The sequence below is a fragment of the Lissotriton helveticus genome, chromosome 5_1 (genome assembly GCF_964261635.1).
Source record: "Lissotriton helveticus chromosome 5_1, aLisHel1.1, whole genome shotgun sequence".
Taxonomy (NCBI): domain Eukaryota; kingdom Metazoa; phylum Chordata; class Amphibia; order Caudata; family Salamandridae; genus Lissotriton; species Lissotriton helveticus.
The window spans coordinates 323,685,038-323,703,581 of record NC_136065.1 but is presented as its reverse complement, the minus strand read 5'-3'; the positions used below and the strand labels follow the sequence as shown (position 1 = coordinate 323,703,581).

At 43.0% G+C, this 18,544-nt stretch overlaps 1 protein-coding gene across 1 annotated transcript in view; it reads left to right on the top strand.

Moving 5' to 3' along the window:
- The window catches only part of ACAP3 (ArfGAP with coiled-coil, ankyrin repeat and PH domains 3), a 273,786-nt gene that overhangs the window by 236,454 nt on the left and 18,788 nt on the right, over window positions 1-18,544 (top strand). Inside the window, exons 15-19 of the mRNA XM_078640379.1 lie at window positions 6,179-6,387; window positions 7,548-7,617; window positions 7,765-7,859; window positions 11,824-12,038; window positions 12,583-12,687. Coding sequence (XP_078496505.1) covers window positions 6,179-6,387; window positions 7,548-7,617; window positions 7,765-7,859; window positions 11,824-12,038; window positions 12,583-12,687 — 694 coding nt within the window. The remainder of the gene's footprint in view (window positions 1-6,178; window positions 6,388-7,547; window positions 7,618-7,764; window positions 7,860-11,823; window positions 12,039-12,582; window positions 12,688-18,544) is intronic.

The window sequence follows — 18,544 nt, the reverse complement described above, 5'->3', positions numbered from 1 at the left end:
TGAGAGTAAACTTACACCGCCCACATACTCGCCGAAAAGCACTTCAACGCCCTCATCAGGGGTAGTAAGCGCTATATAAATGCAATTACCATTACATGTCGTTAAACTATTGCTACTTGATTGAAGTGTGCTCACAGTACTACATTTGTATAAACTGTAGTACCTGGGGTAAGCTTGATTGTCTACATAGAGTAAATGTATGCTACTTCATAGAGGTAGGCTGACATTGCTGCATAAGAGCAAGTGTGCATTGTTCTACCACCTTAACATAAGGCGGTACAAATGCATCAATGAGGGCTCACACTGCACTGCATTGGACACAGATTGGGCTGCAGCATCACGGTGGTGGCTAGCACTATTACATTACAGAAAACTCACCAATCGCAATGAATGTAGGGTTCCACTAGTGCATTGGGACATATTCACTACCATTTTGAGTACACACATACCACATTATTTACATAACATCACACTGCTACTACATCGAGAAAATCTAGCATTACTAAACCAGTCTAAGCTAGCATTACTACTGGATTGAGATAAGTGTACCCTCCTACATTGGGTAAATACAGTAGCTTAGTAACCTAGCTCTACCACATTGAGGTAAGATTACTAATCTACGTAGGCATATTATCACTCTAATTCCTTAAGGGTCAATTATATTAATACTGCCAGGTAATCTTACCTAACTGCATTAAGATAAATTCACTACACTACCTGAAGTTATAATTGCACTGCAGTTGCCAAATCTTGCAGTGCTTAATTTGAGCTGGAGGGTGCCAGAGAGAGAGAAATTCATACCGATCAGAAAGATGGAGGAAGGAAAAGACGGCAAAACCGTCACAAAGGGAGGAAGCAGTAACCTACAAAAGCAAGATAAATGAACAGGGAGTGCCTGGTTTAGATTAAAAAGGCAGCAGCTGGACTTAAGGCTATCAGCTTTAATACCTAATTCACTGATATTTATTTGGACCAACCACATGCTTTCTGAGCAGATCTTTGGGTACCAGCACTGTTTATTTTACAAATTAGGCACTGATGTCAACTGAGAGGATTTTGAGTTCTCTTTTGAATGTAAACAAACAAGAATTTATGCAAAGGGCTGGTGGGTGAGACTTCAAGAGTGCCTTCTTGCTCTAGCAGAAAAAACATAATGTTTGCAAAATTGCCAAAAGTTTGAGAAGGAGGCACTCATAAACTTTGTTTCCCAACCAGGTAGGAGGGAGTTGGGGTTTAGAGACCCTATGAGTGATTGATACTCTCTTAAATTGGGCTCTTGCATCAAAGGGGAGCCATATCAAGTTATGAAGAATAGGAAGATGTGGTCAAATTTCCTGTGGCCTGTCAGTGGGCAGGGTATGCGGAGGACTGCTCTCAGAGGTGGTGCATACACTTATGGGAGACCAGGGTTAGAGCGAGTTTTTATGTTCGAGTCTGGAAAAAAAACAACACCTGGGCCACCAATTTCAAGCCTTGCTCAGTAATGAACTGCCTGATGCCCAGAGCAATATTTGCTGGTGGCATGCAGTTTTGGACATGGTTGAGATTTGCCGTCGGAGGCCTAGACGGTTGTGAACCATAAAGACCAGCAATTTGGCCTTCACCATAGTGGTTAGATTGCAGTACAGAGGAAAGAAGTATTCCAGTTTTTTTTGGATAGAGAGGTTGGATTTTGTGATGAGAAGTAAAAATCCTGTTTCTGTTGGATCGAGTTTTAAGTGGTGGAGAGTTATCCACTTTTGAAGTCTGAAGTAAGCCGATGTCTTTAGGGGATGATATCTTCAGGTTGATCTCAAGTGATTCAATATTTTGATTAACCAGGGCTTGAGAAAGGATAGAGCCCAATGAAACCCTTTGTTTTAGGTTGGTTTTGCCCCAGGCAGAACTCCCTATTTTCACTATTTGTGAATGGTTAGACAAATATAGGTCAAGCCACTTAAGTACTGCCCTTCAATGCTCATCCGTTCTTCAGGATGTTAATTGGAGTGTGGTGGTTGTCTGTATGTAAGACAGCTAAAAGACCCAGGAGCACAAGTAGAGAGGATCCCCCTGAATCAAGGAGACAGACAAATGTGTCCACAGTTAGTAGAAGGGCCTGTCTGTGCTACAAGCCTCCCAGAGTTCAGTTTGGAACACATCAAGAAGGGTATTACCCTGAATGTGGAGTAATAGTTCTGATTCTACCCAACATTCTAAAAACTTCCCAAAGAAGGGGCGTGTTGAAATTGCGCAATAGTTGTTCAGGTCATTGGTGTCGACACTGGGACTTTTCAGGATGGTGGAGACCTTATCGATTTCCAAACTGATGGGACAACACTTTGTTTCAGTGAGGAGTTAACCTGGGAGGTAATTAAAAGGTATGACTTTAATGACAGTTTCAAGCAACTCTGACTCTGAGATTTTATTAAAGTGCGACCAGGGTGTCTCAGTCTTTCGGATCAGTATGCAAGTATCTGGGATGGTGGATTTTGGCAAAAGTCATTGCTCAATAGACCTTACTTTCTCTGGAGTGGAGTTTGCAAACTCTTCCCATGTTGGTGCTGGATTGGAGACTCTGCTGATGGAGGTCTCAGAGTTTGATGTTTTGGTTTTGAAAAGTATCTGGATGTTTTTAATGGCATCAAACATGGATCTCATGTAATTAGATTTAGCTTTGAAGATTTTCGATTAGTAGTGTCTTCTGGCAGTCCAGGCAGTAGTAAGGTTCCCAGGTGAGGGTGCTTGTCACCAGACTTTCTCAAGTTGCAGAAGATTTTTTCTTGGGGGTGGGGGGATAGGGGGGACACGAACAAGCCGAGGTTCTTTATCCTATTACATTTTATCCATCATTTATAACTCCCTGGTATAGTGCCAAGGAGCCTCCGGGGTTCTCGGTGCCCTTTTGCCTCAGCACCAATCCCTAAAATGTGAGTTTTAATAATCGGTTTTAGTCCTCATGCAGGGTAAAAAAAGGGAGCAGCAGTGCCCGGTTCAGGCACCGCCTGAGCATGTTGTGGCTGGAGATTGGCAATATGTGGATTGGGATCATCAGGACACCTGGAATCCTGAATCTTTGTGATTTTGAAACATAACTCCCAGTAATAACTGTGACCGGGAAGTGAATATTTGGAAAGGCCTTTTCCGGCAGTTCAGTTTGCAGATCAGTGCAAGTAACCACTTCTGCTTGATTCAGGATTAATCATTGGAGTGGCAATGTACGTTAATGAAACTGCAAACTTGACTCTGAACAACACGAAAAGTACAAACAATGGTGAGAATGACACCCACCGTCGAACAGGTATAAAGCCAAATACCTACTAGCAACTAATAAACAGTGCAAAATATACAAGGGATGGGAGAAGGAGTGGAGGAGGGAAGATATGTTGGCTAATGGCCAGACTGGCTGCCTCTACAACTGCGGATCCAGGTTTGAGTCTGGCGTTGGCTCAACATCCTGTGATCCTGGACATATCACGTAAGCTCACCGTTCATGAAAAAGAAAGTGTAATGTATTCTGGTGCTCGTGTAAAGCGCTCCAGTGCCATTGGTCGAAGTTCACGCTACAATAAACTGCCACTAAAAAGATGTTTACATTTCGTAATACACATAGGCAGGTACCAAGGCAGCCTAAAATGATAAATAAAACATTTGTGTTGGGTCAGACATTGGAAATCTTAGTAAGAAAGTTGCGTCTTCAAAATAGAGACTGTACAGGGTAAGAAAACAAAAACGAGGGAACTGAAACAAGAGTCAAACGATGGAGATCTCAGAAAAAAAGCCTGAATCCTCAAGGTGTAGCTTGTGAAGCCAAACAATATAGCATGAAGCGAAACATACTGCTCATTTTGTGAAGTGTGAGCTTGCGACATATAATGAAGCTACAGTGTAATATAGTGTGATCCTTAGTGGGGCAGAATAACACCCCGGGTCAGAATTCTAGGCGTTTTGCTTGCTTTTACAGATGTGACGTGTCATCCGCATCTCATTTGTGGCGTTACGCAAGCGCCTCTACGTTTCCAAAGCGTGGGAACAGCACCACCTAGAGGACATGATCACAAACTGTCCAATTAAAGTACAGATTGCTTTCTGGTTACTGGAGTGAGTGAACGGGTGACTGCGTTGCTCTCATTAACTGGCCTTCTTTCTATCTATCTGTATCATGCGTGCTACATTATTTATATAGTGCTAAATTAGATCTGCCAACGAAGAAAACAAATATCACCTTGTGAGGCGGTGCACGGCCTCGTGCCTAGATTTACCTCAGAGCCACCCACCTTCTCCCACTTACTTTAACAGCTCCTTCCGAAAAAGAACCACAAAAGCTAGCTGAGGCTGCGGCTGATGTCTTGGGTGTTTTCACACACCGAAATGGACTTTGCCTGTTCAGAGCTTCCAAAGACGAGCTGGAAGCCCACTGAGTGCAATGGTGTTCAGCTCATGTTCCCCGCCACCCTGTGATATATTTATTGGCTCTGCGCCTGGTGACAGTGGGATGGAAGCCGGCATTGTGTGACGCATGGTGGCATCGAGTGGCGCATAGAGGCATCGTCCGACGCATGGTGGCATCGTGTGACGCATGGTGGCATCGTGTGAGCGGGCAGGTCTGCGCTGTACACCTGTGGCGTGTTCACAAAGCACTCCTATTGACATCTTGGAATGGACCAGGTATTTAGCGCTTGAAGGTGCAAGGTGGCTGTGTATGCAAATGTTCCTGTGACATTGATGACGTGTTGAACAACTTATATACTCTTTTATTTTTGGAGCAGTTGCCACACATCTCGATGAATTCTAGATATTTTTTCAGGAATTAAGAACCAGTGATTAGAATTCTGGGCAGAGAAAGAGCCCTGTACATTGCAAAACATTTTAAAGGAAGGAATGGTTGGAAGTTGAGCCAATTTTAAATGAAGGGACCTAGTTAGGCAGGAGGTGTGAAGTTTACACTGAAGAAACAGTGGCCCCACTACCTTGCATGGCTCAATATGCGATGTACAAGGGCTCAAAAAGAGATGTGCCACAGGCACCCAGTGCAGATATTGGCAGCTTGTGAGATAATGCCCTGGATGTGTAGTTTGAGCCTGCAAAGTAAATAGGAGCTCCATGGTAAAGACCATTGGCATCTTTTAGACATGAAAGAACTAAGGGGCTGATTACGAGTCTGGCGGTCCATGGACCGCCGGACTTGTGGGTTCCCGACAGTGGTTTTCTTCTGACCTACCTATTACAAGTAGAGCTGTCAGACCACCATTGCGCTGCTGCAGCAGCCAGAGATCAGAGATACCTGGTGGTGGCGCTGCAGTCTTGTGGCCGCAATATGCTCGGTGGGACCGCCGCAGTACCGACAAGCATATTACAGGTTTCCTCTCAGCCATGGTTTTCCTGCAGGGCCCCTTGTTGCCTCTAGGTCATGGGGTGCATGCAGGGGGAGGCACCTGTTGTGCCCCCCTGTGTGCATGCACACCAGTACCTGCACGGCATGGACTGCAACAGTCCATGCAGTGCAAGTACTGTCTGTGACCTTCCCGTTGCAGTGCTGTGGGAACGCCAAAGTACCGCCCGCCAATGACTTAAAAAGTCATAAAATGGCGGGTGATGCGCACACAGGTTTGGCGATGCAGTGGCAGGGTGGTCCCCGCTGCCGCACCACCAATCTCGTAATCAGACCGTAAATTGATAGTGCCCTGTACTCTTGGGTGGGTAGGGGAGAGTGGACAACCTAGGTAAGTGAACAAGCAGCTATGATATTGCATGTTGTAGAATGTTCCTTTGGTAACTAACTTTCCTTGTGTTACAACGGAGAGCTGTTGGAGTCCACAATTAGCTCCAAATCCCTCTATTGTGTCGAGGTGATTGGGGGAGGACCCAGTTCTTCTGGCCAGATGGAGGAGAATGATATGTTGCTGTCTTTCCACGCGTGAGGATCGGAGTTTCTGAAGAGTTAACCTTGAGGTGGAGATTTAGCATTGCAGATTCTCACTGATGTTCCCCAGTGGCCTTCTGTGTCACCTCTTCTCTTCTTCTTTACCTAGATGGATTTCTTGTATGTTTTTTTGATCCCGAACAGGTCTCTCTCTTCCAAATGCCTCACCATAGAAGTTACACATGTTGATGCTCCTTTACAACCCATTATAACTTTGATGTACTCTAACCTCTGTCCCCTCTCGTCTCTGCTAAGCGCACTCCTCTCTCACCTCTGCAGAGGTTGGACCGAACGGCATCTCCTTCGACGAGCAGCATCGATTCTGCCACCGACTCCAGGGAGCGAAGCGTGAAGTGCGAAACCATCTTGCAGCGGATACAGAGCATTGCTGGCAATGACCAGTGCTGTGACTGCGGGCAGGTGGACCCCCGCTGGGCAAGCATTAACCTGGGCATTACACTCTGCATTGAGTGCTCCGGGATACACAGGTAGGCCTGGAAGACAAGCCTATTGTACATCTTGTACTTCTCATGACATCTGCCTGCCTGTTACAATTTAACTTCAAAGAGCAGAAATGGTCGGGAGGGATCGATACCAAAGTCCTATACAAGTCAGGGATTATAAATTCCCTAACTGGAGGAACACAATTCTCGAAGTTATTTAAGAATTATTTTATGTACAATGATCACATGCCTAGTCATCATCATGATTACTAATTTTATTTGTAGTAATCCGTACTGCAAAGCAATCGATCTGTTTTTTTTTTTTACATACTATTATTTATCATATCAAATGCACATATAAACATACATCTCTAGTTCAAAGAAATACCTATATACACATTTTTTTTATAATTAAAAAAACACTCTATCACAAAAATGTAATTCTTTTTTCACCCAAAGAAAAGCTACTAAATCAAAGGGAGTGCCCCCCTATTCGATCGGGGGTCCACTAAGAGGAAGTCGTGTACCAACACAATCGTTTCTACAGGGTTCTGAACCAAAATTCCAGATTGTATTCAACCAAAAAGTTCAATCAAGTGCAAAATATCAACAGACTCCTCTTGTCGAAAATGCCTGTTACAATTTAGCACAAAGCCCCCTATGCTGTATACTTCTTTTTTTCAATCTTGTGGAGGCACAGCACGTTTACCACACAGAGTGCGTTCCAAGCCCCCCATTGCTCATATGCAATTGTGGTCAGTTGATAGTCCTACTCCGGTTTCTAAATATGTTTTTTAAGTGAAAGCATGATTTGAGGAACCTTTGAATAAAATTGTTAGTTTAGTACTAAATATACATGTTCATTCATATTGGGACTATTTTTTGGCCATTAAGAATACATGTTTAATTTAAAATATGGGTGTTTTAAATGTGGGTGTTTATGTGCACCCAAAACCACATTTGGAGCCCGTCATTCAAGTATATCAAATGATTCCTTTAACTCTCCCTTTTGGAGCAGCACGTCTGGAACCACCAAACAGATCATGCCCTTGGGGTTGAGGGAGTGCTGTTAGAAGTGGTGGATGGGCTGCTTTGTCTCTGGTCACCCAGTCTTTCTTTATGATGGTAATCAGTACAGTTGTGTTTCATTCACCTGTTCTCCTTGGTGAATATTTATTTAAAAATCCTATTTTTATTTTTCATAGGAGTCTTGGTGTCCAGTGTTCCAAAGTGCGTTCCCTCACGCTAGATTCCTGGGAGCCGGAATTGTTGAAGGTGAGGGCAGTTTTCTTTTTTCTGGGCGGTGTGACAGTAGAGAGGTGCGAAAGTCTTTGTCTTAAGATTGTCCTGTTATCATGGTGTCACCTGAAAGCCGATTTTTTTCTTTTTCTTTTTCCTTGGGGCTATGGGTGCTCTGCACAGCTGATGTGTGAGTTGGGGAACAGCACAATTAATCAGATTTACGAGGCACGGTGCGAAGACATGGGGAGGAAGAAACCAACATCGAATTGTTCCAGGTACACTGACTTCCTTTCCATCAGCTTTCCTTGCCTTGTCCTTCCATAATTACGGGCTTTGTGCCACCCCAGCAGTACCAAGAGAGAGGCTTCTAATTTATAATAATAGTACATTAGTAATGTGTGCTCTTTAAATTGAGTTCTCTTTGAGTGTTGATAGCCCGTGTGATTATTGCCCAACTAAGTTGTGCTAGGTTTGACTTATTTCATCAGTCCTGTAAGGGTAAGAAGATAACTGGATTGGAACCTGCAACCCTCAGTTTGCATGCACCGTCCTTCAGTGTATGTCTTTAACCTGTGCACTACACCAAAGCTGCCTTGCTTATGAAGGCCATTATCATTTCAAGGCACCACTCTTTGGGGTTACAACAACCCTTTGAGTGTTTACCAAATGCTTGGCAGTACTAGTAGTGCATAGTAGTACATTTGTGGTGCAATGATGTTCAAGTCTTTTCACACCTAGACAACTGTTTGGTAAAGGGAGGCAGGTGCGCACCGCTGTCTACAACACCAATGACAGTGATGTCATTCCAAAGGCTGCTTCCCCTTTGCTAGATGTGATGTCCTCTGACAGTAAGATTGGCCATGAAACTGTTGGGAATGATGGCATCTTGCAATGCACTTGTCCAAAATACTAGGGTGGACATAACTCATGTAGTTCAGTGTAGTGGAAATCACACGGAATTACCTAAAGATTTAGCAAGATTACGCTTAAATTATACAAGAAGAGTAATTCAGTATTTATCGCTATTTCTTAGTGCAAAAATTATGGCTGCTTTCTGTGCTAAAAACGGCTATAAATGCAACAGAACACAAATAGTAGGCGCAACCGCCCGCTCGTGCCCACTAAATATTCCCTTTGGGTAGGATTTCCCCCCAATTTACTACAGACATTTAGTGCTATTTTCTTAGTGCAAAACTCAGCCTCTCATCCAAAATGGACATGAGGATGGGTTTTGTGGTAAGAAACAGTGGTAAATGCAACAAAATCGGTCATGTTTGGAGTCCCCCCTCCCAATTACTATTAATTACGCGAGGAGGAGTAATCACTTAATTATCTGTAATTCTGCTTCAAAGAGTAATGCAGAATTACCAAAATGACTCCAATTACTCTGGTGTAATCGATATTCCGCACCGGCTGAACAAATACCTGATTGCACGTACACTCGAAACACAAGTGTCCATCAAGGCATATGCCTCCCGCATGAGGTGGAGGACCAGTTACTTGTCCAAGGCCAATGATCTCCGCAGCAATGACACTGGCACATCAGTGTATTTGAACTGATGTCTTTACAGCTAGGTCTGTGTGCCATTCACGACCTCATTTTCAACAAAACGGTGCTCATTTGCTCAGACAACATGACCAAAACGTACTTCTTATTAACCTCTTCCATGCTCATGACGGCTCCTGGCCGTCATGAGTCACGGTGAGCGTGTGCTGATGACGGCCGGGAGCCGTCATGACCATGCCCGCAATCGGAATGTTCAGCACTGCGGCGGAATTCGCGCCGCAGTGATGAGGTTAAAACAATGGGAGACACACTCATCACAGATGCCCACCCTAGCACTGACAGTTTGACAATTGACAACAAACACACTAACATGCTTCAACAATAATTTCAATGCTGGAAGTCTCCAGCAGTAGTCATATTTCCACAGTGAAAATACAAAGTGTCAGAGCCTCTCCTCCAGCTACACATGCCCACAACCCCAGAGCAATCCTTTATGGATTTACTAGGTAAGGATATTTGCTTATGCTTTTCCCCCTATTACCACTCCTTCCACATGAGGAAGATGTGCCAAGCACCAAAGAGGTTAATCCTTATAGCTTCCACCTCAGCTCAGCTAATGGAAATGTCAATCCTCCCACACAAAGAACTACCACTGTGCCCAGATTTCCTGTGGCAGCAGCTTTTCACAGCTACTGCACACCATCCTCAAGACACTAAATCTTGTGAGTTGGCATCTGAGGTCCTAGAATCTGACTATCTACAGTTTCCCGAGGATTATAAGCAAATCCCTAAAGAAGCTGGGAAGCCCACTACAACATGTTACCAGGGTAACTGAAAAAGATATGTACATAATGTTTTTAACAGTCATTACAAACACCCCTTACAAGCCACAGAACAAGCATAATTTTCTATTTATTGCACCTACAAAAGTCAGTTGTAGCTACTCTGCCATACAAATACACCCATCAGCTGTAGCTGCCTTGCTGCAGAATAAGGAACACAGGCCATCTTCCTAATGCATGTTGCTAAAACCTTTACGTAAGGTCTCAAATAGGATATCCCACCTCGAACACCACCAGTTCTCTTCATGGGATCTTAACATTGTCCTTACTTGACTTGAGGTGCCTCAATTTGATCCGCTATAGTCTTGCACACTTCAGTTCCACTCCTGGAAAGTAGACTTCCCCATCCAAACGTTTTCCCTTTGTGGGGTTAGTGAACAGCAAGCTTTCACGGTTGAGGAGCCATTTATCCACAAAGAATAGTTGTCCTCGGAGCACTCTCTTGTTCGCTATAAAAAGTCATGTCACTTTTCCACATGAATATGATTTTCCCCTCTTTTTTCCCCTCAACTGCAGTCCATTGAAGAATGAGCTCTGCACACTTAAGATGTTAACCCCTTCGACGCTGATGACGAGCTGGGCTCGTCATGAGGTAGCCTCCTGCTACGCTGATGACGAGCCCAGCTCGTCACGTAACATGCGCTTTTCAATATCTCAGCGTGCGAGCGGAATTCCGCCCGCACGCATGCGGTTAAAAAAGCCTTGTTGCACTACATTGACCCATCCGTTAGGAAGACCAAGCAGCTCTTTGTAGCTTTTGGCCAGCCCCATGTAGGAAATTCAGTTTCTCAAATGGGCCTTGGCTTATGAATCATCAATTCAAGTTTCCAGTGACAAAGCCAAACACACTCTACTTTGTGTGCCTGAATCACATCCAACTAGGAAAAAGGTGGACAAACTGTACTAAAAACACAGTTTTAAGTACAGTTCTGCTTTTCAATGTGTGCATCACATGCAAAAAGAAAGTGTTACTTACGCATAACAGTCGATTTGCAGCTAGTAGTGCTGTAGATTCGCACGTGCCCTTCCACCCCACCGTAAGGAAGCTTACAGTACGGCATCAAATACTCATTGTAGAGATCCTGTTTTTAGATGCATATTCCTATACTACTACATATACACTTTACTGCTTTGTGTCTTTACACCTAATCCACACACCTACTCCTTCCCATCGGGGAAAAACACATTCTAATATGGAGTCTGTGGACTGTTGCATTGTGTGTTTCTGGGGCGGTATCGTGAGAAGCTTAAAAACCGAAACCACTTCATTGAAGATAAACAACTTGCAAGATGCACGACCAACATTTGTCTCAAATTTTAAAAAGAAATTCCTGATTTGAGTTTTGAGGTCTTGTTTGTGCTACTTTGCTCAGATAATTAAACTATTTAGTTTCATAGAACAAGAAAGATAATGTAGAAACGGAGTATTAAAACGTAACCTATTTAATTCTAGAAGAGCTACAATCTCCAAACCCACTTTTTAGCTTCGGAACCCCTGTTATTAAATATCCTCCGAGGTGTCATTGACGCACATGTACGGTCCATCTGATTTTCCTGTTATGTTCACAAGCAGACCATGTCATACGTTTTTTTAAAGCAATGAGTTGTTCTGTAACTGTGAGGTTACTGTTATGGTGCTCATGACCATGTGGATGAGTACAGCACTTGTAGGTTGAAACAGTACATTGTAGGCTTTACCTCCATAGGTGCCTAAGCGGTACACGCAGTCACCTCACTCTTCTCTTATGGCATCTAGCTTTGTCTATTATTGCTCCATTAAGTACCAAAAAGAGAGAATATATGCATGATTTGGCACTGAGGGTCCAGAGATGCTCAGCCCTTCTCTAGTGCCCTGCTCTCAGTATTTTGTTTAATCTCTTTTTCCTCCAGGCAAGACAAGGAGGCCTGGATCAAGGCCAAGTTTGTGGAGAAGAAGTTCCTAAGGAAATTGCCCAGTGGGGAAGGACTAGTTGAGAGTGAGAGGAAACCTCGGCGGTGGAGCGTCAAGAAGTGCCAAAGGCATAACAGTTCCACCAAGGTACCAACAGCACGCAGGAAGTACAGGCACGAGATGGGCAATGCCTCTCCAGCTGCACTATCGTCAGGTAATGTTGACCAGCCATCTTTCACAGTGTTTCTTCATTGTCTTTCTTTACGTGCTTCATCATCTTCCACCTTCTCCATCTAACTTACCAACCAAATCTTCCAACACCTTCTAAATCATCAGCGAGCATTTTCATCACCTTCCCCACTTGCCTCTTAGATTTAGCATCACCTTCTTCATCATCCTCTGAATTGCCTATCTCCTGCTTTCCTCCTTCATCATCATCCACCATCTCCACCCACCTTCAGTTCTTCTGCACACACCAACTTCTTCTTCCTCTTTGACATCTGAATCTGATATCACCTTTTGTCTTCCTTGCTACTCGACCCAACCACAGTGCATGAACTGATTGGCGGTGCAGTGAATTCATGAGGAAATGTAAACATGTATCATTCAACAGTCAGTGGAGTTCTGTATTGCAAAGGTACCATTGGTAGCTGCATCAAGGGGTGGCAGCACCACAGGGCCAAGCCTAGAGAACTTGATGAAAAGGGATGCTGTTTCTGCAACAATGACACATCTCTTCCATCTTTTCTTGTACACAGTGGCCACCTTGGAGCGAAAGTTCCGTCGTGATTCCCTCTTTTGCCCCGATGAGCTGGACTCGCTTTTCTCTTACTTTGATACGGCGGCAGGGGCTGGCCCGCGTAGTAAGTACACAGCTGTTTCATTTGATCGCGTTGTTCCATGTGTTTTAATATACACCCCCCTGGGAAGCTCTAATGCCCTTTGATGTGACATGGGCTTATAACCTTCCTCGGAGTAGCCCGTACGTACAGTGATTTATAGTCATGCAGTAATTTATAGGCACATTCTCTTTCCATTTAAATGCTTTTTGTATATAAAATATACGCTGCAAAGCACAGAAGGAATCTCCTCTAGGCGCTTTTCTGAACCTTACAGCTCATTTGATTCTTATTAGCTGTACCCCACCGAGAGTGCTGGAGACTAAAGTTGAGGCAACCATGCTTGGAAGATTTAGGGTTTAGCTCAGACTCCAGGTTCAATCTTAGTCTTTTGTCTCGGTGCTGAGCTAATAAAGAAGTACCTATCCATTAAATGGTGACTTTGATTTCATTCCAGAGGACATCTCATTAATGAAGGCACAGAAATAACTTTTCCCTTCGTTACCGAACACCACCATTATCGCCATGGGACCGTAACATTGCCCTGACACGACCTATGGTGCCTCAGTTTGATCCACTACCCTGCTTCAAGCTATAGTTTCTCTCCTGGAAAGTGGCCCTCCTCATCGTAATCATTTCCCTCTGCAGGGTTAATTAACAGCAAGCTATAACTACTGATGATAGTAACCAGGTCAAGGCTCAACTCACAGATCAGAGACATTGTTACCCTGATCTGAACTACAAAGACATCTTGTGCAATGTCAAAAACACAATTTAGACCTTTTTAAAGGAAGGAGGTGTTCTTTATAGAGACCACCATTATTTACTATCTCCATGTATGGAAATGTACACTGACTGCTCTTAGTAAAAATACTCGCCAAAACATAGGTATAACTAAAGTGACATTATAATGTACATTGACCCCTTCTATGCGACCTTTAAACAGCAAGTGCTTTTATTTTCAAAATGTATTCATGGGAAAGTGCGGAGTTACAGTATAATACCAGTAATTCATAACGTGCAAAAATAACCAGAAGCTCAAATCAGCAAACTGTTCATTTTAAAAGTCCATTAGCCAGGCTGGTAAGTTTAGTCCTAGAGAAGGCTACCCTATGTTAAAGACTAGACAGAGTCTGGGTAAAGATGCAGGTGATTTGGTGCTGTTGATGTAGTAGTTAACTACATTGTGTACATTTGTGGTATTTAATATAGTAACACACGCCCTTTAAAACCTCTCAGACCTACTACTAACAAATTACAACATAACTTCTAAATACGTTGTGTGGTGTCACCAACAACTGAAGGCGATTGCAGGTAACTGGGATGTGGGTTTGAAACTCTGTACCTAGATAGGCCTTACAGAACCAGACCTGGAAAGTGGTAACTTTTTCTAAAAAAAACCAAATTGTGGCACATTGTAGTTCTGCTATAGTTTGCTCGTGAGTTGAAATCAGTACGCACAATACACACGTCCCTGAATTCATTCTTTGGGTTACAGAATGTCTGCAGGAAAGCAGTCAAGTTGTAAACTTCAGCTCCTCTGTATGTGTTAGGCATTGAGAAACCAAAGATAATACACAGAGTCCTGGGAAGATTTAACTCACAGTAAATTATATTAATTTCCCTCGAGTCGTTTCATTATTATTATTTTCACGAAGTGTTAAAGTTCCGCGAGTTATTACCGCGCCAAAATGTCTAGGATTATTATGGTGAATATAGAATTAACATTTTGAAGATTAACAGAAGCAGAAGTTACATTTCGAATCATCAGCTAGGATGGCAGATTAAATAGCTAAGCTTATCCACGTAGCTCAGGATTTGGTAGAACATTTCATAATTTTATTTTAAAATTGAAACTTGCATTTCAAGCATTTGCGTTTAGCTGTGCCGTTTCAAAAGAAAACATAAAAACTTTAAAGGAAGCAGAAATGTAAAGCGTCGATACTGTTAAAGTAGCCGCAATTCCTACGTATATTGCTTGTAAATTCACCCAACAAGACTATCCTGCAGTGGCAAACCAGTGATGTTCCAGTCTCACAAAATAGTTGAATATAATGGGTATTTTCTGGTCTTTAGGTCTCTCCCATTTTCAAGTTGTGGGTCTGCTGCCCCCTAGTGCCAGAAGAGGGAATCACTTCATGACCAGAAATACCCATGTGCATTTATTTGTTCACACCCTGTATAGACTATAGTCACCTGGCCTCTCGTCTTTGTTTTTCCAAAACACAGAGGTCTAGAACCACTTGTATAGTTCTTATATCCAGGGAACCACTGGCTTTCTAACTGGCAAGCAGTTCAATCACCAACAGTGTGAATTGATAGATTGCCACTCCATTGAGAAACTCCGTGAAACCTTGAAAATGCGATGCTGTTTGCTTTTGAGAGCGAATCACAAAGCTATTTTAACGTGTACATTTAGCTTAACAAGTGCAAATATTTGGTTTTAAAAAAAAATAAAATTCTAACCATGTTTCTAATCCACTAAATGGAGGTTTAAAATCAAAGGAGATTTACTGTCGTAAGTATTTTGGCGAACGTTTTCTCAGCAAGAGGAAAGTTTGCACCAATATTCAAACCTCTACTTGTTTGTGAGTATTCACAAACATTTTCCCTACCCATTTCCACCATGGAAAAAGTCAGAAACTTTCTTCGTTTAAGGATAGGAGTAAATCCTTTTCCAGGGTAAGATGGGGAATGGAACATCAACAACACTGGTGGAGGTCTAGGAGAAGAGTTTTTATCCTCCTAAAAAAATATTTCTGCCCTGTGAAAATGAAGTTTTTGCATTAGCAAATATAAACAAATATTTTCTATGTGAAAATGAAATTCACAAAAGGATTTTCAGGAATACCCCGCAAGAAGCTGAAGACCTGGCTTTTCAATTAACCAACCAACCACAGGGCAAGGCACTGCTCAGTGCTAGGATACCTCAAGGGTGATAGTGTGCTTGTCGAATACACATAAATATAACTCCTGAGACCCCTTCGGCTCTCACAGATTTGAAGGAGTGCGCTTTGAGAACATTGTGAATCTCAAAAAGCCTAAGCTATGTACCCTTCCGATGTAGTTAATATGTGGGTGCAAGATCTGGACCTGAAAGCTGTGAATTACATATTTTCTGTTTGTTGCCAAAGAGAGAGAAAGTCCGTAGGAGGCCTGAGAAATAAATACCATCGGACCTAATTTCCTGCATTCCTTCGCATGTAGTTTGTACGCGCTAGAACGTCTAAGGTCACCAATTTCAGGTCTCATTGATCTGGAAAGACCGTAGGTGTGAGCGAACCAGCCTTGGCCTAATCATTGGTGTAAGGAGCTTTTGATTTCTCCTGGCACTTCTCCTTTCTGTTTATGATTACAAGATGAAAAAACAGAGCTGTGCAGAAGAAGGGCATTGACTACTCAAGGGAAGCTAAGGGTTTAATTGAACCAATCCCATTTCAGGCTCGTGACGGATGTATGACACATCGCCTTTTACACTAAGTGGATCTCAGCTGGTGAGAATGAATGTTGTGAGAGAGTGACCCATGACATTTGCAACACTCTAGTGGTACCCAGATCTTGGTCCACCATGAGGAGCATCCACTGTTCGAATGGCTGCTGACAAGCGCTGTCGGCAACCCTTCTAAACTTTGCAACTGCAGGAGTGTTCACAAATCATTGATACATTTCCTTACAAATTTACTAGGAATCAGGCAACGGCTCTGCAGTATCCAGTATTCCCTGCGATGGGAGAGGAATCACAATGTTGTCATTGAGAATTGCAAAGACATTTGTGACACCCATTGTAATCTTCATATACTGAGTTTTTTTTTCTTCCTAGCAATAATGTCACTTCCTCAGCAGAGTCTGTGTGAGGGAGAAAAAACTCTAATACATCTGGCTCTCTATTACTCAAAGTCTTGTTAAGATGCACACATCTAAGGCTGTTGTTCTTGTATTTCATCTAACCAGTTGGAACACTAATTCTGCATAGTGTCAGGATCTGAAACCTGCACATATTCTCAGTGTTCCTCGATTCTAGCCATTCCAGTTGTTACAGATATAAAATTCTTGATGCCACTGTGCATGGGTTCAATGAAGTATGAGACTGACATGCCCCATATATTATGCTGAATGCAGAAGGCCAACGGTGGACTCCAAGCGCCGCACAACCCCTGATTATTTCCTAAAGTGGCTTGAGCTATTAGTATTCATATGGTGTGCAACCACGACTCCTGTACCCACCGTTGAGGGGTACAACCCGTAACCGGGAAACAGAATTCCAAAATTGATGGAATGTTGCACTACCAAGGTATTCACAAGTTAATAATGAAGCTCAATCAGTTCCTTTGTGGCAAAAGAAGCTTTATTCATATAAATCCAAGTGCATGAATATAAAACAACAGCCAACGCATTTCGGTCATGAAAGAACTTCGTCAGGGCAAATATATATGTAGGACGATTACCACGCTATTTCGGTGGATTCAAGAAGTCCTGGAGCTGTCCTTCAAAATATAACACGGGCCACCATGATAAGGGCCAGAGATCGATCACTGAATGGCGATCGTCACGCAACGGCACCGAATACAGAGACACTCTCTGTATTCGGTGCCGTTGCGTGACGATCGCCATTTAGTTCTTTTATGAACGAAACGCATTGGCTGTTGTTTTACATTCATGCACTTGGATTTATATGAATAAAGCTTCTTTTGCCACGAAGGAACTGATTGAGCTTCATTATTAACTTGTGAATACCTGGGTAGTGCAACACTCCATCAATTTTGGAATGCTCCATATATCTCTAAACACCATATACATTTAGGAAGTTAAATTAGATTTGGAAAAACGTTGTCAGTACTTTAGTAAGTGAGGGGATGGGCAGGATCAGCCGACTGACAGATGCATAGCATGCAATGCCTTACTTGGCTGTTTATGAGTGCTGAAAGGTGCTTCAAGATGAAGCACGAGCTATAACCTAGCACAAGAGCTCAGGGAACCATTGCCTCTTTCCTATGATAGCTCTGCTGCCTCAAACAAGGGCCTATTTTTAAGATGCTTTGTTTCATATATGTACTGCATTGTGACTTGGTTCCAAACCAGTTCTTTAGTGAGCTAATGCAGCATCCCATAAAAGCACCCGTGAACTACAAATACAAACCAAAACATGAAGCGTAGACTGCTCGGCTGAAAAAATAACGTACTAATTAGTTCAAGGCTGTTGCCTAGGGAACTCTTGTGTCTCTTTCGTGTCTTCAGAATCAAATATCTGTTTTTTTAAAAGGAGATCAAAGCACCAGCTTCTATCCACTGATAAAGCGCCTAGAGGTGATTCAACCCACTGTGCTTTACCACATGAGCTTAGTGGCATATAACATTACCCAAACATATGTAATGTGGATTATTTATGCATGCTGGGATGATTTTAGAAGAACTGATATATGCATTAAATTGTGAAAGTATTATCTTGCTGTCCGGACGTACAAACTCGCAGGTGGGGAAATGTTGTGCCTGATGCATTAGTAACTCTTTCACCCTTTCCCCACTGTCTTCCATACCCGAGTGCAACCGCCTGGAACACCCAAACCCCGCGCCCACCCAGCAGACACCTCGCTAGTGTTCACACCCTCTCCCAGCATGGCTCTCTCTTGTTTCATGCGCCTCCTTCTAGCATGGTGTCTAGTACCCTGTAAAGGGCATGTTGAGCATGCTCTTTTATGAAACACTTTTTTTGTGGCTCCTCATCTCCTTTTCTGTTCTTGTTTTATAGTATGGTTTGTGTTTCTGATGGAAGGCTAGTGTGGCATTGTGAACAGTTTTGCAGCCTGGGTCAGCTGTAAATCCATGCTTTGCAGAATGTTACTATCTAGTGGTTGGCTCTGGCATTCTAATCATATGTTCGCTG